Source organism: Salvia hispanica, chromosome 1, assembly GCF_023119035.1.
Source record: "Salvia hispanica cultivar TCC Black 2014 chromosome 1, UniMelb_Shisp_WGS_1.0, whole genome shotgun sequence".
Classification (NCBI taxonomy): Eukaryota; Viridiplantae; Streptophyta; class Magnoliopsida; order Lamiales; family Lamiaceae; genus Salvia; species Salvia hispanica.
Window position 1 is genome coordinate 40,351,220 of NC_062965.1, and position 23,533 is coordinate 40,374,752.

At 36.0% G+C, this 23,533-nt stretch overlaps 2 protein-coding genes across 4 annotated transcripts; both read left to right on the forward strand.

Moving 5' to 3' along the window:
• The first annotated feature begins 3,623 nt into the window (after window positions 1-3,623).
• On the forward strand, window positions 3,624-13,195 carry LOC125201240 (nicastrin). Of its 3 annotated transcripts, none has more exons than XM_048099273.1 (16): window positions 3,624-3,869; window positions 5,191-5,310; window positions 5,396-5,510; window positions 6,012-6,094; window positions 6,178-6,254; window positions 7,295-7,375; window positions 7,769-7,840; window positions 7,934-8,007; window positions 9,232-9,364; window positions 9,446-9,517; window positions 9,863-9,982; window positions 10,759-10,830; window positions 10,982-11,119; window positions 11,801-11,885; window positions 12,026-12,458; window positions 12,584-13,195. In XM_048099273.1, exons 1-16 carry the CDS (start codon window positions 3,800-3,802, stop codon window positions 12,846-12,848), a joined length of 2,010 nt encoding a protein of 669 aa, XP_047955230.1. In that variant the 5' UTR covers window positions 3,624-3,799; the 3' UTR covers window positions 12,849-13,195. The 3 variants fall into 3 exon arrangements, with proteins under 3 accessions (XP_047955230.1, XP_047955231.1, XP_047955233.1); XM_048099274.1 differs by having other exon boundaries at window positions 7,298-7,375; XM_048099276.1 differs by lacking the exon at window positions 12,584-13,195 and having other exon boundaries at window positions 12,026-12,462.
• A 3,350-nt stretch (window positions 13,196-16,545) lies between these two features.
• LOC125200811 (NADH dehydrogenase [ubiquinone] iron-sulfur protein 1, mitochondrial) lies at window positions 16,546-22,772 on the forward strand. Its single transcript, XM_048098584.1, has 5 exons — window positions 16,546-17,089; window positions 17,580-17,826; window positions 19,221-19,515; window positions 20,551-20,925; window positions 21,714-22,772. Exons 1-5 carry the CDS (start codon window positions 16,687-16,689, stop codon window positions 22,614-22,616), a joined length of 2,223 nt encoding a protein of 740 aa, XP_047954541.1. The 5' UTR covers window positions 16,546-16,686; the 3' UTR covers window positions 22,617-22,772.
• Window positions 22,773-23,533: the final 761 nt, after the last annotated feature.

A 23,533-nucleotide genomic window follows, 5' to 3' on the forward strand; every position in this document is an offset into this window, starting at 1 on the left:
GAGCTATGGGGTAAGTACCATAAAGAAGCTTCGGAGATAGGCAAAATGCGGGGACTACATCGCTGCCAATGTTTTACTTATTTTAATAATTGAAATTTTTGTAACATACATAATAAACAATCGCTAAAGCTGAAATGGACTTACGAATGGACGTTGACGGGTGGGATGAGAGCCATGGAATAAGCACTAAAAAGATGCTTCATGAGTGTCGTGGTGTAGCAAATGTGGGTGCTCAAACAAGTTGCAAATAATAGGCATATAAAGTCACGGAATCACAATAGCATGGCTTATATCTATCCAATGTACAAGAACAGTTCTTGCCCCGTGAATCGAATCGTTTGATCTAACTTGGCCATGCTCTCCTACAATATTCACGTCATATGGTAGTAGCTGTCACCATATAGACAAAAGATATGCAAAAGATGGGTTGTTAACTCAATTAGATCAGCATTCCCATATAGACAAAAGCTATGCAAAAGAACATATTTAACTCAATTAAATCAACTTGTCCATATTAACAAAAGCTATGTAAAAGGACTTAATTAAATCAACAAGCCCATGTAGACAAAAGCTATGAAAAAGATCAATTGTTAACTCAATTAAATCAGTATGCACATCAACCAGCTCCTAAGTCACGGGCATAGTGATACACTTACAAAAAAAAAAAGCAAAAACTTAGCTCATCAATCTCCTATCTTATTTACATTGTACCAAAAAGGCAATGCAATGCACTTTAGTTGGTTTCATGTGATCTGTATCATGATGATAGTCAAGGCACGCAAACTGCTCTCATGTACATTGTACTATGAAAAAAATAGATGCACTGCGACTGGTTGTGTGATCTTGGTTTGCTTCTATAAATCCTTCTTCTAGTATTCCATTCAACAACAACAAAAATGAATAGCAATATAGCATCCCAAGAAAGTTTCTTGTACAAAGGAAAATGGACAGGAGATGTGGAATCCATGTTGTTATCGTGATCACCCGAGCCAAAAAGAGGAAAGATGTAGTGGAACCGTAATACTGATACCTATTCTTGAGGAGGTTGTGGCTGTCATAGCCTCGGACACCGGTTTGTCATACATGTGGCGTGAGTTGTATTGAACGTTTTCAATTTTTTGAGGTTCGCTTCCAAATATTCAAGCTAATGACTGATACCACGAGGTTTACTGGAATGCGAATACCAACTTGGTTAATGCGCATGAACAGATTTGGAACATTTACAAGGTAAGTCCAGTAATTATTTTTCGTTTCCAAACATTTAAGCTAGTGGTTGACAAAATACATTGCTTGTTAGTAAGCTTGCTGGAGCATACCATGACAAAGGTGATCCAAAGGTCCATAAACTCGCTATACTTTTTGGTGTCAAAGAGCCGAATTCCAATGTAGTCGTCATGTCTGACAAGACCGTGCCGATTACGGGTGAAGAGTATGTTCCTAGTCGTAAGGTTGTTGACTATGAGCCATTGGAGCGGCAAGCGAATTCGTGTCCTCCCCGATTCTTCACAATCTAACCCACAAGAAGAAAATTATTTGTAGAAGAGCACCAAAATTTAGATAGTGAGTCCTGCAACGAAAGTGAGCATGCTTTTGTTGCTCCTCGACATGAGGGAGGTTTGAGGGGTCAGGCGCATCCTCTAGCCGTACAAATTTGCGTTCAAAACCTTTTAACCCCGTGGCCTCTCCTCGCGGCAGCTCATGCAGATCGAATGGCCAAAACCAATGGTGAAGAAACAACTTCAAGTAGAATGTTGCATTAATTTATGTAGCTTATCAAGAACTATCCTTAGTAGCTTTCGTTTATGAAAATGTGGTCTCTATTGTTGTGTCTAAGTATTGTATGTGTAATATGTAATTCGCTTATTGATTATACATGCTTTTTTGTTCAAGACACCACTTGTGGTGTCTTTGATTTGTATTTCAGATATTATATATGTAAGCTTCTAGTGATGTATTCTTCTATGATTTGTATGTAATAATATGGCATAATTTCTCTTTGATTGTGGTTACTAAAGTAGAAGATAAAAACTGAAATTGTTGATGCCAATAAAATTGCAGTTGAGTAATGAAATTGATGATTCCAATAAAAAAAATAACATGTATGAATGCAAAACAAAAACATTAAGCAAGGTGAGATGAACATAAATTGATATCCGCCAACATAAGTATACAATTGACACATTAGTTATGACAATATGAACATTAGGCGATCAACAACCACATTTCTTATTCATCTTTTAACTGCACTATTCATGATTCCACACTACTTTTTACTCCATTTCTTAATAAAAGGGTCAATATCTGCAACCCTCCATCTCTTAACCATCTCTTATTTTAACTATTCATAGATCCCACTATTTCAATTTAAAAATACAACTATTTAAAAAACATTTCACTAAAAAACTTAGACTAAAATTACAATCCTAAAATTTTTAAAAATTACATAATTAAAATTTTAAAAAATAAAAAAATAGTAGTAATTAAAATGAGTGAGAGAGAGTGTTTTTGGTGTAAAAAAATTTATGTGTTGAATAAAGTATTTATAAATGAGTTTGGAATAAATCGAAGGAGAAAAATAAAAAAAAAATATTTTGGAAAAAGCATTGATAAAACGGTAATATTTGGGACATTGGAAAACTTTTATTAATTTTTTTATTTTTTGACTTTTTTTCGATTAGTTTTTTAAAATAATTAATTTTTTACTGCTCGAGGGACCGTGAGTGGGTATCACGCAATGTTTTAAAAACCGGACCGGTCAGTGAACCGGCAAGGCTACTGGGTTCACGGTTCAACCGGTCCGACCGGTTCAATCACTGGTCGAACCGTTTTACTGTTACAAATTATATATAATATATAAAATATATTCAATTTAAATGAATGGTAAAATTTATCAAATTTTTTATTAATAAATATAATTAAATGTACAAATTACTACAAGTTAGTGTGGATAAAATTTTTATTATTTTAGATATAAAAAAAGATAATTCATAATAATTCAAAAAAATTATATGACAAAATATATAAATAAATATGAATTATTAATTAGTTTTGATGAAAATATACTATATAGTAAATAATTTATTATAAACCTTAGGTATAACTACTTATATTTACATAAGTACCTATATTATACAAATGATAGTTAATTTTAGTAAAAAGGAGTGAATTTTAGATGATAAATATATTATCATATTAATACCTACTCAATAGAATATAAATTTAAATTTGAATGATTAGTTTGAGTAAATTAAAAAAAATATTTTAATATAATTATAATAACCAAGGATCATGAGTTCGAATCCCACCAAAAGCACTTATTTTATAAAATTGTAAACAATGAAGAAAATCGGTTTCCGGTTCCCGGCTAAACCGGTTCGATCGGCTGGTTTCGGCAATTTGTAGCGGCCCAACATGCTGGTGGCTTTATAGAGGGACCGGACTACTCATCGGTTTGCAGTCGAATCGGCCGGTCCAGCCGGTTTTTAAAATACTGGTATCACGGGTGAACTACAGCGTGCCACGCAGTCGAGACGAGATGGAGATGGCTACAAGCTGAGTTGTAGATGGCCTAATTACTGCTCTAATATTCCTCATTATTATTAATTTAGTCAAAACTGGGAAGTTGCAGAAAAACGACCAAGACTAGAGAGTAAGATGGAGAGTAGAGAGACCATTCGAGCATTTTGATCAATTGCTTTCACTCACAAATCCAGAGCACCTATTCAACGTGTCCATGGATTAGGGTTTTTCTTCTCCACATTCAAATTTCCCAACCAAGAGTTTATTCAGTTACATCGCGATGGAGTCGAAGCTCTCGCTGCTGCTCTCTTTACTCTGCTTTATCACTTGCTTTCACACGTCTTTCTCAGGTTAGATATCGCACACGTCTTTTACTACCTCATTCCTTCCTCCCTCTCCTTTTTCTTTTAAATTATTTCGTTTTCTTATTTTTCATAAATCATGGCGGATAGGGTTTTGAGTCAATTCAAATTTGAAGGGTTAGGTCTTTATTTGGTGAGTTAAGCAATGCAGCAGCCATTTTACGCTTTGGGTTGCTGGTTGTGGTTGCATTTGATCGGCGAGATGCTTGTAAAAGTTAGGATTTTATATGTGAAAATAGACGATATAGATATTGAATTCGAATTTCTTATTAAATTCGATTAAAGTGAGAGATCATTGGATGAATGCATCTAAAAAGTAGAGTTATCAGAATACAATCGATATACCTTATCAAAGCTAGTTATTGAAATGGTTGCCAGTTGGTTAAAAGAGAGATTTCGAGCAAGTAAGAGCTGAGAGAATTTGCTGGGTAGAGATCAATTTTTGTTGGGATATTTTGTTGGTTTCTGATTATAATGAATAATCACGCAATGTAATAACTATTTCATTTGACTCTATACCAAAAGAAATGCGAGGCTATATGCTAATTAGGGAAAACTTCAATTTGATTCTAGTTCTGTTTGGGAAGCTATGATTGTGGCTTGCATGGCATTCTTTATTCTAGTAAGCTGTTATTTGTAGTGTGACATCATCGTTGATCTAAAATTATGTCCTGCATATGTTTCAGTGTGTGACGACTTCTTCATGTGTTGATTGATCGTTATGTCTTTTATGAAGTTCAACTAATGTATTTTAATTGCTGTGTGGTAGTTCTCAGCTTCTTGCACTTGTTCACGAGGAAAAGCCTCATATAGAATGTTTTTTTTTTCAGTTAAATTGAATCCATTCTCTTCTTTATGGGGTATGAATTGCAGTTGTTCCCTAAACCCAGAATTGTTAAGAGATGCCTAGTTTACCTTTACCATGAACCTTATGTTTTTAGATTAAATGATTATCTAGCTGCATGTAGTTATATAGTTTACCACTAATATATCATTATATCTAGCTGCATGTAATGTTTATGTCCAAATGACTATTGTGGGTTCTTTGGAGTGCAAGTCTACAATTATTCAGAACCATACAGATTTTCCCCTATTCCTAAAATATATTCATCCATGAGATGCATGCATATTTAATAGGATGGGAATGGTTATACTTTTTGAGCAGTATCATGTGTAATAAAACTGCAAACCAGGCCAAGACTTTTGAGCCTTTTCCCCCCCTTATTTTTGCACAGGAAGATGGCTTTGTTTCTTTCTCTTTTTTCAAAATGTTTTTACTTTTTTGCATCTAAATCTCAATGATGTACAGCTTCAGGAGAGACAAACCCATTTAAGTCAGTTCCTGATCTTGAAAAGTCAATGTACAAAGATATTGAGGGATTCCCCTGTGTCCGTCTACTCAACCTTACAGGGGAAATTGGTTGCTCAAGTTGGTACTTCTGTCAAATCACTCATGATAAATGTATCTAACATAGTATTTAACTCATTTGCTAATCGGATGTTGCATTTTTTAGATCCTGGACGTGAGAAAGTTGTTGCTCCGATTGTTAGATTTAAGAGTTCAAAGGAGTTGACTGAATCAGCTGCAATCTTGGTTTCGGTAGATGAATTTGAAAGCGTGTTGTCAAGGCATGTAATAGTTTCCTTCTTTGTCATGCCTGACATTTCTCAATTGTTACACAATGATATGTTTCTTGCAATTTGGTTTATGGAAATATCTTTTCTAGGAAAAGTATTGGGATATGTAATCCATGTCAAGTGATCTGATGACTTAAATCTTGAAAGAAAGAATGCAAAGGGAAAATGATGAAATCCAAACACAGGGCTAATTTTACTTTCTTTATAGCTATTGGTACGGTTGAACACATTTTATCTATCATAGTACTTGTGACTGGCTCAAATATTGTTCACCTCTTTCTTATTCTTACACAAAGTCTGACTTTAGTACACTTGATTTTTCGCTCTTCATGAATCTCTCGGCACACAAACTGTGATCGTGAGATCAAGCTTGTTTTGTGCATGTAACATGTGTGTGTTATTTGGGGTTTATATAACTTTTTCGCTTTATTAGTTTGGCAAATGCCGAGAATCCATCATTCTAGTTGATTTTATTTGTTTCTTCTATTCCAGAGTGTCAAAAGATTCAGATTTTGCTAGCAAAGTGGCTGGTATATTTGTTGAATCAAGAAGTCAAGTTCAAAATGGCCTAGATGGTAACTGGATCCATCAATCTTATTTATTGTGGGGCAGGTTAAATAAGTCATTGATACTATAACCTATCATATTTTCCTTTCAGGATTTTCTCCAGATGTGAAATTTCCACAGGCGGAATTCGCTCCATATACAAGCAACAATTTTCAGTGGAATCCAGCTGTATGTAGTGAAAATTAATGTCACCTCATATTGACTTGTCTTGAATAATTCATTTGTTTCCAAAAGTGTTAGGAATTAGGAAAATGCATCTTCTATGGTATTCCTTAAAAAGAATTAAAGTTTACAATTACAATTTTAGAAAGTGGAATAGAGGGCTTTAGAAACTAGATATAAACTGCACTTGCTTGATCATGCTTTGGGAAGGACTATAACCTAAGCTCGGAAGATGCAGATAGGGTTGTGTTTGACTAATTGCGTGTTAGTTGATTCTTGTTTGTTGTGGCTGTGATCAGACTTTCTGAATTTCTCTTTTCAATTAGTACCTTTGGACCACCCTGCTTCGCATTAAGTGCCAAATTTTCTATGTGTACAACAAAAGATACTGCAATTCAGATCAAAATCCACTCAATACATTTTCTTGTGTGATAGACTATATTCTTGTGGACTTCATAAATTATTGACTTGGCATGTTCATACTTTAGGAAATATCTGGCGAAAAGTTTCTGTGAGTGTGAGGTGAACTCTTGTGGGTAATAGTTAAGTAGGCAGTAGGGAGACGCTTTCATTGTCTCCAAGTAACTCTTCTGGGTAAATTAGCTTTTAATTTAGTGTACTATACATGGACCACCATCCATTTGCTGCCCCATGGGCCCACATCTTCGGTGGTACCCGTTTGGTCACAGCTTCGGGTAGCCCCTTTCTGTAGGCTGTCCGGATCCATGTTCACCACACTAAATTGTAAGAATATAAGCTAGGTAGCCCCAATTTAACCCAAAACCATGGTCACAGGTAAAGGATTGACTGCCACTTATATGATATTCCACACTTTCATATGGAACCGATGTGAGATTCGTATCAAATTTGGTTGCGCCAGAACCATTGTAGGAAATATGAAGGAACTAATTTGAAACTGATTAAATTCAGATCAGAACAATTGTTACTGCAGTTGAACACATAGCAAACCTTAGGCTGCAGTCTTCTCCCTCCATGATTTCCTCATGTTTATTTCTTTTAAACTAATTAACACTGTTGCGCCTCAGCAGGGATCTGGAATCATGTGGAAAGCTTATAATTTTCCAGTGTTTTTGCTCTCTGAGACCAGCACATCGATCGTGCAACAGGTAGTTGGGATTCAAAAGGAATATATTCTTACCACACTTTTGTTCAGTAAAAAAGTTTATCCCCTCCTACAGATGCAGGAAAAGCAAAAACCTTACTATAAAAATAAAATCATATCTGGTTACTTTTCACTGGTGTCATATATTTATGCATTATTCACTTTTCTAGACTCTTTTTGCCACCCTTTTGTGATAAATAACCATTTGTCTCATCATGGATGCATTAGTTTATAACTTTGTAAAGATGATATGTCTTAAGATAACTATTTTTGCCCCTATTTGTTGAAGTTGAAACTTGAATGCTGTGCTTCTGCAATCTGCACTTAGATCACATTAATTTTTTGCCTTTCATTTCATACTTAAGTTTCTGTAAAACGAAATTTCTTGCATATGCAGGCTGCCAGAGCGAGTGAGAACAGTAAAATGTCATATACTAAAGTTGTTTCTGAATTTGATCTAGTTATGCAGGTATGTAGTTGTGCAAGAAAGTTAATCAATTTCTTCATATTATAATACACTGCTCACAAGGTGAATATGCGTACTAATTATCATTTCAAGCAGACTACAAAATCTGGTACACATGATTCAGACTCTTGTCTGAAAGAAGGAACTTGTCTTCCTCTAGGTGGATACAGGTAAGTCAGATAGATCCTAGTTCAATTTCTTGCAAAGATTTTTTCTAGAGCAAGAAAATGTGATTACGTTTGATTCATCCGTTACGACTCTCACAAAAATGCCTAATTGAAATTTTATTACTGGTTATTTGATGATCATAATCCGGGATCGGCTTTACAATTTATCATTTACGACTACTACAGACATCATTTTCTATTTCATTTCTGTAGAACACTGTTTTCAGCTAGAATGTTTATGTTTCATACACCTCCGTCCCCAAAAAATAGTCCCTTTTTGCCATTTTGGTCCATCTCACAAAATTAGTCGTCTATTTTTGGAAAGTTTTCACCACATTTTACACAGCTAATGATGTGGGTCCCGCTATCCACCAACACTTCTTTAACTTCTTCTCTTTCTCTCTCATACTTTGCCAATTTCGCACTAAAATGCATGCCTTCCCCGAAGTTTCTATTTTTAGGGGACAGAAGGAGTATGTTTTATTGATATGGGTACTAGTTGGGCTTATAAGTTGGTATATGAAAAGGTTCTATCAGACGCTTCTAAGATCTTTATTTACTTAATGAGTGTTCCCACTAGCAAGTGCTCCAGAAAGATTCTCTTCAGCAACACATTAAATCTGAGAATAGAACTAGCTACTTAGTAGTAATACTGAACAACTTGAAGCTTGAAGTTAGTGTTTGGACTTATGAATATGTTGGGCAGTAATCTCATTGCTAAGAATGTACTTCTGATTAGTGTGTCTCATTTGACGTGGGATATGATTATTGCACTGCATGAGTAACACTGAAGTAACATAGTAATGAAATCACCATTTACTGGCTTTGGTATAAATTTTTGCATAGTAAATTCTCCAGTTTAACCTTTTTAACTAGTTTGATTATGTGCTGATACTACTGAGGAACTTCCGACTTACCTGGATGTGGAATAATAGTTTGACATGCCTGCAGTTCTCTGTCTCAGTATTGAATGACTGGTATTTTGATTATTTTCAACCTTGGTCCCATTGGATCAAATCTTAATTCTGGCAATTCGTACCTGCTTTCTAAGTGGTGTTTTGTGCTTCTTAGTTCAAGATGTATTAGATGGAACTTTTAATGAATAACAGTAGTTTACTCTTTTTATTTTTTATTTTACCCTGAGTTAATGAACTGTCACTTAAGAGTAAAGGCCCATTTAAGGCATATCTTAGCTTTTGACCTCTGTTTGTTTAATTTGAAGGGCAGTGTCTGGTCAGCGCTTCCACCAATTAGTTTATCTTCTTCACCTAAGCCAAAACCAATTGTCTTGGCGATAACATCCATGGATTCTGCGTCTTTTTTCCGTGATAAAAGCCTTGGAGCAGAGTCCCCTATATCTGTAAGTTGCATTCATATGTTTACGCTACTTTGAACGAAGTGAATCGCTCAATATATATATTTGTTCTTTATAAATGGGCAGGGGTTAATTGCAATGCTTGCTGTAGTTGATGCCCTTTCAAATGTTGATGGACTGACAGAACTTAATAAGCAGGTTAGTCTCTCTCTAATCATTTAGCGCTTGCAGATAAAGTTCACAAGTCCATTTCCTGCTAGTAGTTTCATCTTTAAGCCGATGTTGATCTTAATTTTATACTCTAGTCCATTTCCTGCCAGTAGTTTCATTTAAAAGTTGAAACTCCTTATTACTTAGTCATAGGTACCTGTGTGTTTCCTATCCCAAAATAATAAAAATAACATATGAGACCTGTTTTTGTTCTATTTCTCTATCTAACAACACAAGTAACTTTCCCTTCTCATGCAGTTTGGATGTGATATTGTGATATTTTTTACATTTCTATGCTGTATAATGAATTTCTCTCTTGTTTATATGCTTCAGCTTGTCTTTTTGGTTCTCACTGGTGAAGCCTGGGGCTACCTAGGTAGCCGGAGATTTTTCGAAGAATTTGATCAACAATCAGATGCCATTAAAGGACTCAACTTGACAGCAATTGAAATGGTATATCACCTGAACCATACATGGGATAGGAATATAAAATGTTGAGATGTAGTTTGACTTCTTACATTTGCTCATGAAATAGACACTAGGGGTAAGTCTAATGTTGAATTACCTGACTTGCTAATACAAGATATTATGCCATATAGTAGTACACAAATTATTTGCTCCTGCGATTATCATTTTAACATTTGTTATGTCACAGCTATGTAAAGTCTTCTAGTGAAAAATCCTGTATAGCATGATGCTTGATAGATTAATGAAATTTTGAGGTTTAATTATTTTTATTGAATACTACCTCCGTTTCCTAAAAATAGAAACTCTTTCCTTTTTGGTCCGTTTCCTAAAAATAGAAACTTCTGATTTTAGGAAATGGACCCCACAATCCACTAACACTAATTCCATTACTTTTTCTCTTCCTCTCTCTTATTAAAACCCGTGTCATTTCCAAAGTTCCTATTTTTAGGAAACCGAGGGAGTACTATTTTGGTTCTCATTTGTGATTAATTTAAATTTTAAGTTGAGCTGATGGTCCATTGTATGTAATCCTCGTCCATGCTTGGCCTTGAGCTGAAAACATAAGGCATACTATTAACTTTACTGCTTTAGGGCTTTATTATAGTGGAAATCTTCAGATATCTATTGGAATGAGGTCCTGGGAAACAAGTCATGGATGTTCTTTGCACTATTCAAGATGAGAAACTGTGATGCACACAGCTGAAATATATTTGTTAGCATAGTACTTAAAATGATTTTAATAGTGTATATGTTTATTGTAGGTGATGGAAATTGGATCTGTTGGAATGTCCTTTTCTCAAGGCACAAAAACATTTTTTGCTCATACTGCAGGGGTAAGGCACTGTTTAGACTAGGGCCATAACCTAGTTGTACGGTACTAGTGCTCTGGATTTTTTAATTTCCAATGTTTCTGGGTTTCTATTTTAATTTTCCATGGTGCATTAATGCTTAAAATTTGATCAAGTGTATTCTACAAATTTGCAGGATACAACCTCTGTGAATGAAACATTAAGCGCACTATACAGTGCACAAGATTCCATGTCTGAAAATGTGATGGTAAGGAAAGCCAGCACATCAAACCCTGGGGTGCCTCCTTCGTCATTGATGACATTTCTGACAAAGGTCAGGACTGAAACCTTTACAAGATTTGATTTATCTAGCCTTACCATGTGCGTTTCCTAGCGATCAATCTGTATGTGATGTATGTGGCAAATAGACCAAAAGAGGGAGATTAGTGAGCAAATAAGTTGATTAAAGTATTAAACTAATATATAAGGAAAGAAAAGCCAGATGCTCATATTAATTCTCTATTATTTTCTATCAGTTTTGGTTAGTAATATTGGCCCCTCAAAGTGCTAGGCTAACAAACAAGAAATGCTAGTTTATGGTTGGGAGGAATGTATAACTCATAACCTTTCTAATAAGATTATTTTCTAATAACGTAACCACAGATTAAAACTATCAAATGTAGTAGTTCCAAAAATGTGGAAACAGTGGGTTATGGGTATCACATGTTTATAAGAGAATGCTATTTTGTTTCATATCATGTTTCATGGGATGGGTTATTCATCAAAAGTAGAGTTATAAGTTATAAATAGAACTTGTGCTTCATTTCATTATTTATATCTTTATTTGGTACTCTACTAAAATGGCAAAGGTATATCTCAAGAATTTATAGTTTATAGTCTTGTTTAATGTAATTCTCAAACCAATTATGTGTCATATGATTGAATGAAAAGATTTTGTGTTATTTACTTACGGTTTTCTGCTGAATTTTATAACTTAATTGGATCTAATTTGCAGAAACCAGAGATTTCTGGGGTTGTCTTGGAAGACTTTGATTCTACTTTTAGCAACAAGTTCTACCACAGTCATCTAGATGGACTATGTTAGTAAAACTGACTTCTTTAATTGTTCCATTTTCCTTTGTTGACTTGTTCTCACCTCCCGTGTGCATGTAATGTGACTGGAGTTTGAGTTATCTCTATTTCTTATCTGCTAAAAAGTGGATATGTTGGTTTCTTGCAGCAAATATAAATTCTTCATCTATAGTAGCAGCTGCTTCCCTTGTTGCTCGGACTCTATACATCCAAGCTGGTGGCAGTGACCCTTTGGCTTTGAACAGTATAAATATCAATGCATCTTTGGTGGAGGAACTTCTCGGTTGCCTGTTAGATTGTGAACCTGGGTTATCATGTGAGTTGGTGCAGCGCTACATTTCTCCCTCGACAACTTGTCCAAACCATTATGTAGGTGTCATATTGGGAGAACCATCTACTGCACGTTATCCCATTTATGCTGGGGATATTTCAAGGTTTGTATGGAACTTTTTGGCTGACAAGACTGCTCTCCCATCTACGAATGCAAGCTCTTCGTGCCCGAAACATTGCAATGGTGACAATGAACTATGCATCAGACAAGAGGCTGTTGAGAAAGGGGTCTGTGTCATTTCATCAACCAGGTAATTTTCCCTCCAGCAACCTTTGTTTGATGGTATGAATGAGCTCTATAACTTGTCCTAGTTTGTTCTTCAATTGACATGAGTTTCCTCATTCGACCATTCATGTTTGTAACTTTGTACCACAGGTATGTTCCTGCTTACTCAACTCGTTTAAAGTACGAACCTGAAGGCTGGAAAGTGCTAGCTAGCAACTCATCAGACATGATGGGCATCAAGGATCCTGTTTGGACGGAGAGCAATTGGGATATGATACAGGTAAGGGTTTACACAGTCCAAGATGGTGCATATGACCGTGTAATTCTACTGATAGGTATCGTCGTCACTCTTTTGGCTTACCTTCTAATAGTAGTAGGTAGAACTCTTGTTAGAAAGGCGTTGAAGAGGGACTGACTTGCTATTTTTGGAAGCCAAATTTTACGAATAGCTTCTGACTATTTTGAACCCCTCTATGTTTTCTTCTCCATCCCCCTCCTCTGTTCTGCCCATGGACTCATCGTAATCTCTTCCAGACCTTAGAGTAATCTTGCTAATATTTGCCTTGTCTGGCATTTTCGGGTGGAAGGTGGAAAAAATCTCTTGATTCTGTAGCTGCAGCTTTTTGTGCAATATGTGGAATTCGCATTTTTTGTAAAGACTTTGAATTATTAGTATATACGGGAGATCTATGATATTAGTGGCACTATTACATTTGAGATATGAAGGATGGAATTATATGATGTTCAGTGGATTTTGATCAATGCTAATTTAGAAGTCTAGTTTGTGTATATACTCATTGTGTACCATTACATGGTCGCAATTGAAAATTGACAATATATCCCTGTCGATTATTATTATTAACTTATGATTCTATGCTAAACTCAGATAGTCTATATATATATATATAAGGGCAGGTTAATTGTCATGATTACTATGCAATGACTAATTTTATCTTTTTTTACTTGCATTTTTCTTAAGAACTCGGCCGTAAAAATGTATCTTAGCCCGACTAGATTTTATCTCATAATTAACCATCTAACCTCCATCCCATATTGTGATTTATCCTGACTAAAATTTAATGATGATATTTTTTTTATTATTATTATTTTGAATAGTAATTGTCATTGGTTATTAAATTGTACTGTGCAAACAATTCATTGAATAGCATATATAACTACAATAATGTTATGCAAGTATGGGGTCTCCGGCAACTCACTATATGGAGTGCACAATTCATTTAAAAAAAACATATTTATTCTTATTCAGTTTGCAACAATAGTCATAATTTTTCATATTAGCATGTCTATTAGAAATTAGTCTCATTCTACTTTTAATAGTTTTCTCTCTCTAATAACATAAATTACTAGCAATACTACAATTATTTTTTCTATTTATTTGTCTTTTACTTTATCAAATTTGCATTAAAATTTGATTTGTACACAACTGGTAAACTATGAAGTTAAATGGGAAACTAAATAAAAGATACTACATTTATCCATAAAAAATAGTCTCATTTTATCGTTTTGGGATATCAAGAAAAAATAGTCTCATTTCTAAAAGTAGAAAGTTTCTTTTTCACACTTTATTAACTTTTTCTCCTTTATCTCATACTTAAATTATTTTTTCTTCTTGTCTATCTTACTTTACCTATTTTTTCTCCTACTCTCTTAGTACTCTACAAATAAGACATTTTTGTGGAAGGAAGGAGTAGTAAAATACTATGCCACTTTCACTTTGTTCTAAGTTCTTATTATTACATGCAAGGTGTCCTAATTATCACATTATAGTCATATACTATCAAATACTTTCCCGGTCTAAGGAAGATGACCCTTTTTTTTAGCGGCATAAGATTTTATGTAAATTAATTTTGTATGTTGAGTGAAGAGAATAAAGTAAATGTGTTTCTATTTTTAGTAATAAGTCATCTTGATTGTGATAAAGAAGAGTGAGTAATCTTCAATGGGATTGAAACGAAGAAAATATATTATTCCATCAAGCTCATTTTGGTACGATAGTATCTTATCAAAAGCACGTATTATTTAAGATAGTATCTTATCAAACGCACATATATATGAATTTGGTTCAGCTAATTTTTAGGTGTTATTTTAATCATTGCCCCAATTGTGTATGCTTCGAAATAAAGATCACACATGTTTCTATCTTCTCTTCCACTAAATAAATAGAGTACGAAAAAGTCTAAGAAAATATGATAACTACAAAGAGATAAATTCCAATAAGAGCTTCTCGAAGAAAAGCTTCAAATATTAGTTTGATATATGCCGCACACAGAATCACGATTATTTATCAATTAATTGAACACATTCATCTCTCCTTACTGTATTTATTTAAGTACACAGTAAATTAATAAAATTATTCCAACGTTTGAGATTTTATAAAATAGTATTGACGTTTCACATATCTTGTGCCTCATAAATCATAATAAAGGTGCATATTGATGAATTAAAATACGAATTGTAAAGTATAATAAATTCGACTTGCATCAAATATTGTCTGAAGATACAAAATGATTGAATGAACAAATTTACCCTCTATCCATTTGAGGGTGATTTAGTATGTAAAAACAAAAAAAAGGTCATATAGAATCTTGAAATGTGCATTAAGTATAGTTTACGGATAGAAAATAATATTTGAAAGTATAGATATCGCAAATATATACGAGTGAAAGTATGATCTTAAATTTGTAGGTCGCTCTAAACTAAATCATTACAAGAAAAAAACGTGGTAAATGTAAAGCCACTATATAATTTTATCAACTTTATTCTTTATTTATGTCTTGCTTTGCTTGATCGATCCCTACAGCTTCTAGATGATGTATAGACGTTTCATTGGCTAGAATTACCATGTACGATGCCTATAAATTGAGCCCTGTTGCTTAATTTGTATTCTCTTCTTCTTCGAATAGGAGTCTAATTTTTTTTCAGCACGAGTTTTAAGAAATGTTAAAAAAAGTAGGTGGAAGAAAGTTAATGAAATATGAGTCTCATTTGTATTTATTAATTTTAAATGATATGTGAGTGGAATGAGTTAGTGGATTGTGAGACATCTTTACCATTTATAGTAATTATAGAAAAATGAGACTTCTATTCAAGGACGGAGGGAGTAGTTGAGAAGAAATCGTGCTTAAAAGGAAAGAAATCTACAAAAATCTCACTTTTTGGACGATTGTGGTGGACCGTCGGTTTGACAATGTGCGAAGTAAATGGTCTGTTGAACTAGTTTTGCTCTTTCCATGCAATTCCGATGGACTGTCAAGTTGGTATGGATGCAATTCGACAGGCCACTGACTTTGTTCGAGACTCTCTCCATTGCTCTGGTAGATCGGTAATTTGGTAAAGTTCGCGGTTCTTTTCAAAATATGTACTTTCGTTCTTGCCATAAAAAATCAATAAAATGATCAAACAGCTTAATGATGGAATATATACAAATACTGTTCAAAAATTGTACAATATTCAATCAAATCAAATCTAACTAATAAAAACATGTCAAATTTGTGCGTATCACACTCACAAAGGAGGGAGTTGCAAGTGAACGAGGGAAGAAAGTGATACACTAGAAGAGGGAGACAATCATAGGTAGATAGGGATATTTGGGTATGGAATAATGTATAATTGATAAAATAATATAGAAAAGAAGAAGGGTAGTTAAAATAATGTTAATGGAAAGTGAAATCTATATTATTATTAGTGTTTATTGATGGACTCTAATTGTATAAGTTGTATTGACACTTTCACTTTTGACCATAAATGGTAAGTAGGTTTATATTCTCCTAACTCATTCAACTCACATTTTATTATAAAACTAATAGTACTACAAAAGTGAGACTGATATTCCACTAACTTTTTCAAAACCCACTTTCCTTTATATTTTCTTAAAACCCGTGCCGGAACCAGAGTGGACAATTAATAGAGGAACGAAAGGAATATTTTTATAGGACGGACTAGAAAAAGACAATGTCTCTATTTTTATGGAACAGATAGAGTACTAATCCAAATCCAAATTTTAAAAACTAGATTAAAATTTTATCCCATCGTCCCACAAGAATATAAACTTTTGGTTGGACATGAGTATGACTTCCATTGCTAACCAAATACACTTGCCCGTTGAAGTTGACTCGTAAAGAATTCGGATCTTCCCCCTTTCCTTTCAATTCCTCTCTAGTCTTCTACCTTCAATCGAATCACTCCACACTCCCCCCCCAACTCGGTTTCTGCAATCGCTTATCTTCTCAAAAATGGGGCTGAATCACCTCGCTTCTCGGGCCATTTTCCGATCCGCCCGCCTCGCCGCCTCCAATTCCCGCCACCTCCGCCGCGCCATCGTCACCACACCGGAGCTCCACAACTCTGCTGAGGCAGCTGCGGCGGAGCCAGATCTCCCCAAGAGGAACCCTGTGGCCGGCGCTCGCGTCCATTTCCCCAATCCGGACGACGCAATCGAGGTCTTCGTCGATGGCTACCCGGTCAAAATCCCTAAGGGGATGACGGTGCTCCAGGCCTGCATGATCTCCGGCGTCGATGTCCCCAGGTTCTGCTACCACGACCGCCTCTCCATCGCCGGAAACTGCCGTATGTGCCTCGTCGAGGTCGAGAAATCGCCCAAGCCGGTCGCCTCCTGCGCGATGCCCGCTCTTCCAGGTTCAAGATGCTTTTTTGATTGATGTGTGTTGCTTTTCATGATGCGAATGCGGAGCGATAAGCTGGTTTTCTACATAGTGAATGTAATAGTGTGATATTGCTGTTGCATTCGCGATTTTATTGCTTGTGTGAAGGAAAAGTCATGTTGTTTAACAGTCTCCTTTTTATTTGAGTTAAATATGCTTATGAAAAGATGGAGATTTCTAGCCTTGCTATTCTTATTATTGATTATTGATTATTGATTCCCTGATGATGTTATTCGTCTGATTGAAGGGAGTATAATAGCATATGACATTGTCCAAGCTTGTTGCAATGTGATTGATAATAGTAATAAAATGTAAAGAGCTTTCTTGAGGAGTTATCTGTCATTCTAGTGGCTGAGTTGTGGTCAGGATGGGTGAAAACATTTTAATCATTTACCCAATTTCTCACATTTTAATTTTCAATGTTTATATGCTTGGCTTGACATTAATTTTTTACTGTCTCGTAGGAATGAAAATCAAGACAGATACACCGCTTGCAAAGAAGGCGAGGGAAGGAGTAATGGAATTTCTGTTAATGAATCATCCACTGGATTGCCCAATCTGTGACCAGGGTGGAGAGTGTGATCTCCAGGATCAGTCCATGGCTTTTGGTTCTGATCGTGGTCGTTTTACTGAAACAAAGAGATCAGTAGTTGATAAGAACCTAGGACCTCTGGTTAAGACAGTGATGACTCGATGCATCCAGTGTACCAGGTGCGAATCTGTTTGCAGTTTGCACTTTGCACTTTGCACTTTGCACTTGTCATTTCAGTTTAGGGTTAATATGTAGAGCTGCAACCTGTATGTGTCCACCTTGTTTGCAAATCTCTTTATATGATCAGTCGGTCACTAGGGGTGAGATCCAAATAATTCATTGTCCTGAACTATAAAATGAGAATTGGAACCAAAATAAGGATAAAAAAGTCAATAGTTCTTAGCAGAGAATTCGTAGTGTTAATTAGCATGAGTAGAAAACCTGAGAAAGTGACTGAACTGGTTGGCTGGATATCTAAATAAATCTTGTTATGGAAAAACCTTGATCCAGATTTTGGATCTGGTGTGCGAGAAATAGTTACATAACACGAAAAAAGAGATATTCAATTTGTGTCGCCGCCGCTGGAGAAAAGCTCTCAACCTGTCCGCGTCTGGGTTTAGAAGCTGGTGTTTCTTTTTATTTCCGCTGGTTTATATTTCAACACATAATACTACTCCCTCCGCCCCATATTTAGAGTCACTTATTGTTATGGCTCGGATTTTAAGAAAGAGTTGAAGTGTGTAATAAATGAAGTGAGATGATGGAGTATGTAATAAATGAAGTGAGAGGGTAGAGTGTGTAATAAATGAAGTGAGATGGTGGAGTTGGTTGAAGGTGGGTCCCTTTTGACTTTTGATTTTTGTTTTGATTATTTTAATGTAGATAATTGCATTTTTATGTAATTTTGATGAAGAATGAGGTAAAATTGTATGACCAAATATGGAAAATTCTAAAAGTGACTCTTAAACTGGGACGGACTTTTATGGCAAAAAGTGACTCTTAATCTGGGACGGAGGGAGTATATAATACTAGTAGTAACAATTAGGGGTGCAATTGTACCCCAAATGCCTCATGTCTACCAGATGTCATGATGCCTAAAATTGATCGCATGATAGTTTATTAGCTAATTTCTTATCTTTTCTATATAAAGTGCCTGCTGACTGACTGGCTAGCTGACTGTCATTATGGAATTGGAAGATGTTTCATAAAGTTTACCTGATAGATTGAATATATTACTTGCTCCATTTCCATGACTGAAGTTCTGATGTAGCTCTACTTGTTAAACATAATATTCCCTATTGTATTAAAGTTTATCAGTTCTAAAAGCTATCAATTTGTTCTATGATATAAAAGGTTGTAATGAGGATAAACTACCTAGGTTATTTTGTCCTCTAAGTGAAACACATGTCACCTTGTTACTATTATTATCTTGCAGTGATCCCTGCCACTTACAGTTTTGGATAATGTTATCTGAGATAATCATTTTGCTAACACATATAGACGTGGATCTGTAATTATTGTTGATTGCTTTGAGCTGAATGTCTGTTCTCATGGGTTGCATGTTATTAAATAGGTGTGTGAGATTTGCATCAGAAATAGCAGGTGTTCCAGATCTTGGCATGCTGGGTCGTGGCAGTGGAGAAGAAATTGGAACTTATGTTGAGAAACTTATGACCAGTGAATTGTCAGGCAATGTAATAGATATCTGTCCTGTAGGTGCCCTGACATCGAAGCCTTTTGCCTTTAAAGCCCGTAATTGGGAGCTAAAGGGTACAGAAAGTATTGATATAACAGATGCTGTTGGTTCAAATATTCGCATCGACAGTAGAGGTCCCGAGGTCATGCGGATAGTTCCTCGGCTGAATGAGGTAAGCTGTGATTACGTCTTAGAAGCTTTAAACTCATTTTCTGCATTCTGTCATTCTGTTCTTATTGGATTTTGATTATGAAGACTAGCTAGTTGGAATATTGTCACATTATGCTTTCCAAACTATAACCAGAATTTAGACATAATATGTATTGATGTATGACTTAACACTTAAATTATTGTACTAGGAATTCAATTATTAGACATATTATGTACTCCGTCCGTCCCAGATAATTCGACCCAGTATTCCATTTCGGGCCGTCCCACATAATTTGTCCCACTTCACTTTTACCATTTTTGGTAGTGGACCCCACATTCCACTAACTCATTCCTACTCACATTTTATTATAAAACTAATACTTTAAAAGTAGGACCCACATCCCACCAACTTTTTCAACTCACTTTCCATTAGATTTCTTAAAATCCGTGCCAGGTCAAAGTGTCCCAAATTATCTGGGACAGAGGGAGTAATTGTTTATGACTTTATGTTTTAATGTTGTTCTAAGGTTTGATATTGTGTTTTTATCATTTTCTAAACTTTTAGTATTTATATTTCAATTTTTAACTATTGTTTATATTTATTAATAATATTTTTATTTATTTAACGACCGCCATATTCTGCTATGCCGACCGCCATAACCTCGTCGCAGGTTTTTGGTCAACCGCCATAAGCCGCCATTAATAAAGATTATAACTCTGTCTAGTTGTGACTTATGATATTCTCGATTAATATGAGAGTTTAATGATATTAGGTCAGTTGTTTGTTTACCGAAGATCAAAATTAGGGGGCAATCATCAACATCTAAGCAGATCACTGGCATTTAAATGTGAAATGTTTATTAAATTTAGTTCTGCTTGTGTTGATTTTTTGCATCGAGTTCCAACATGCTTGTCTCTCAGGCTCTTCATCATTAGAATTTTGCTTGTCGTTTATTTTTGACTTATTTCAGTTGTCATGAATCATGACTTACAGTATTACATTTATTTTGTCATCATTAGGATTTGTTGTTATATGTCATTCGGTGCATGCGTGCAGGATATCAATGAGGAGTGGATATCAGATAAGACCCGTTTCTTTTATGATGGACTGAAGAGGCAAAGGCTAAATGATCCAATGATTCGAGGTGCAGATGGCCGCTTTAAGGCTGTGAGCTGGCATGATGCGCTTGCAGTGGTTGCAGAGGTGATCCACAAAGTTAAACCAGATGAAATTGTTGGGGTTGCTGGTAAGCTGTCGGATGCTGAATCTATGATAGCACTAAAGGATTTCTTGAACAAGATGGGGTCAGATAACATTTGGTGTGAAGGAAATGGCCCCAGTCCGAATGCTGACTTGCGATCTGGATATATTATGAACACTAGCATTAGTGGGTTGGAGAAAGCTGATGCTTTTCTCTTAGTTGGTACACAGGTAAATTTTATTCCTCGTTGATATTGATGGCTAATGACCTTGAAGCAACACTTCTGAATAACTGACCGACTCCAATAAATCTAGTACTCGGTCTAATATTTCCTCAATCCCTTTATTAAGTCACACTTTCCAACGACTCAATGTGGAGTAGTATCAATTAATTGAATTAGTCTCTGACACTTGAGCTTAGTTCACAATGGTTTAATTTTAGAAGGTAGTAATGATGAAGTAGGTTAGGTCCTTGTGATGATTAGTGGGATTATATAAAAAATAAGATGGTAACATATATTATGGCATAAGGATATTATGATCTGTTAACCATAATGATGTTTATTGAGAACAGAAAGGCTAGCCACCACATGAACTATGCCCCTCTAATGTGCATGCATATCAGACAATGACGAGTTAGATTCATATGTTTTTGATCAACATCATAAACGTTTATAAAATCAGATGAATCCTTTTCTTATCGTGAGACCGTGAGTTCCATTTCTTATTACTGCACAGGACGTAAAAAGATTATTGAATTCATGTACTATAATTTACTGAATTAAACAAATGAATTTACCAGGAATGTCCTTAAGATCATTTTTTTTTTACTTTTTGAGTTTGGTAAACTGTACGACGAAATTAGTAATTTTATTCGCATAGTGCAGTAATAAGAAGGGGACTCACGAACTCACGGTAAGAAAGGGACACATAATAACCAACCCCAGTATATGTGTATATACAGTTCTTTGGGACACTCTTCTGCTGTCATCTCAATCTGGTTATTTTTTCTCTTTCAGCCAAGGGTTGAAGCTGCCATGGTGAATGCTAGAATTCGCAAAACAGTTAAAGCAACTAATGCAGAGGTTGGATATGTGGGCCCTCCAGCCGATTTGAACTATGCTCACAAGCATTTGGGAACAGGTCCAGAAACACTGACTGAGCTTGCCGAGGGACGCCATCCATTTTACTCTGTCCTATCCAATGCTAAAAACCCTGTCATAATTGTTGGTGCTGGAATTTTTGGACGGAAGGACAAGGATGCAATTTTCTCAGTGGTTGAGACCATTGCCAAGAAAGTAAATGCAGTCAGGCCTGAATGGAATGGACTGAATGTGTTGTTGCTTAATGCTGCTCAAGCTGCTGCACTCGATCTTGGACTTGTAGCAGAATCAGAAAAAAGCATTGAATCCGCCAAGTTCGTCTATCTAATGGGTGCAGATGACGTAAATTTGGACAAAACCCCTGAAGATGCCTTCGTGGTATACCAAGGCCACCACGGTGATCGGGGTGTGTATCGGGCCAATGTTATTCTACCAGCATCAGCTTTCACTGAAAAAGAAGGCACATATTCAAATACTGAAGGGTGTGCACAAAGTACTGTACCTGCAGTTCCCACCGTTGGTGACTCTAGAGATGACTGGAAAATCATTAGAGCATTGTCTGAGGTGGCAGGTGTTGCGCTGCCATACGACAACCTAAGTGCAATCAGATCCCGAATAAGTACTGTGGCCCCCAACCTATTGCGGGTTGATGAGAGAGAGCCCGCTGCATTCTCAACTTCTGCATTAAGACCAGAAGTTAAGGAGAAGCCCGATGCTGCTCCTTTCACAGCTGCCATAGAGAACTTCTATATGACCGACTCCATTACCAGAGCGTCTAAGATCATGGCACAGTGCAGCAGTGCCTTGTTGAAGAAATGAGTGTAGTCCCGGCATTTCTACGAAGGTGCCATTTCGGATCTTCTTTTAGCATTCATTGTGAGAGAGAACATGTAACATTGTAATACCTTGCACTATGCCATAATGTTTTGCCCATAAATGGCAACATAACTGCAATCTATATGGATGTTTGATACCTCTTTTTTTGTACTTCAGTTTCTGTTGTGACATCAACATATTCTTTTTGATTTAACTAATGTTCAATTGAAAAGTAATAAATGTATTTGAATCATGAAAACTAAACTACTACACCCTTGGATGATGAAACTGTGGTTGAATCATCCTTCATTGTGTGGAATGATTGGGAAATTTAGTGCTTGGTTATGTCGTCTTCAGTTCTGGATGGAGAAAGTAATGTTCTGTAGTGTAAAAGTGAATATGAAAGTGGGGAACTCTCTTTTCGGTGCCTTAGAGCATCCACAATGGGGCGGACGATGGGTTATCCATCGTCCGCGCCCGATAGATCGTCATAGGCGTCGACGTCGCATCATCCGCGGTATCGTCCATCCCACTTGGGCGACATGGACGATACCGCGGACGATGCGACGCGTTTTTGAATTTTTATTCTATTTAAACACCCAATTCTCATACCAATTTATTCTCCCCAATCTCCCAATTTATTCTCTCCCATCTCCCAATTTGTTCTCTTCCCTCTCTCCTATCTCTCAAAACTTTCCAACTTTCTCACTATAAAAAGAACCTCGGCGACGACTGGAGTACATCGGAAGGCATTACTTGGGCCTTTACTCGGGCCTTATTCGATTGCGTTCATGAGGCTGCGGCGGAATGCTTGACGGAATGGAGCGCGAGCGTGAAACGGCGGAGCAGGCGGCGGCAGCGGCGACACAAATTCCTCGGCCGATTCAACGTCGGACGTTTGTCCGCCGCGAGCACGATGT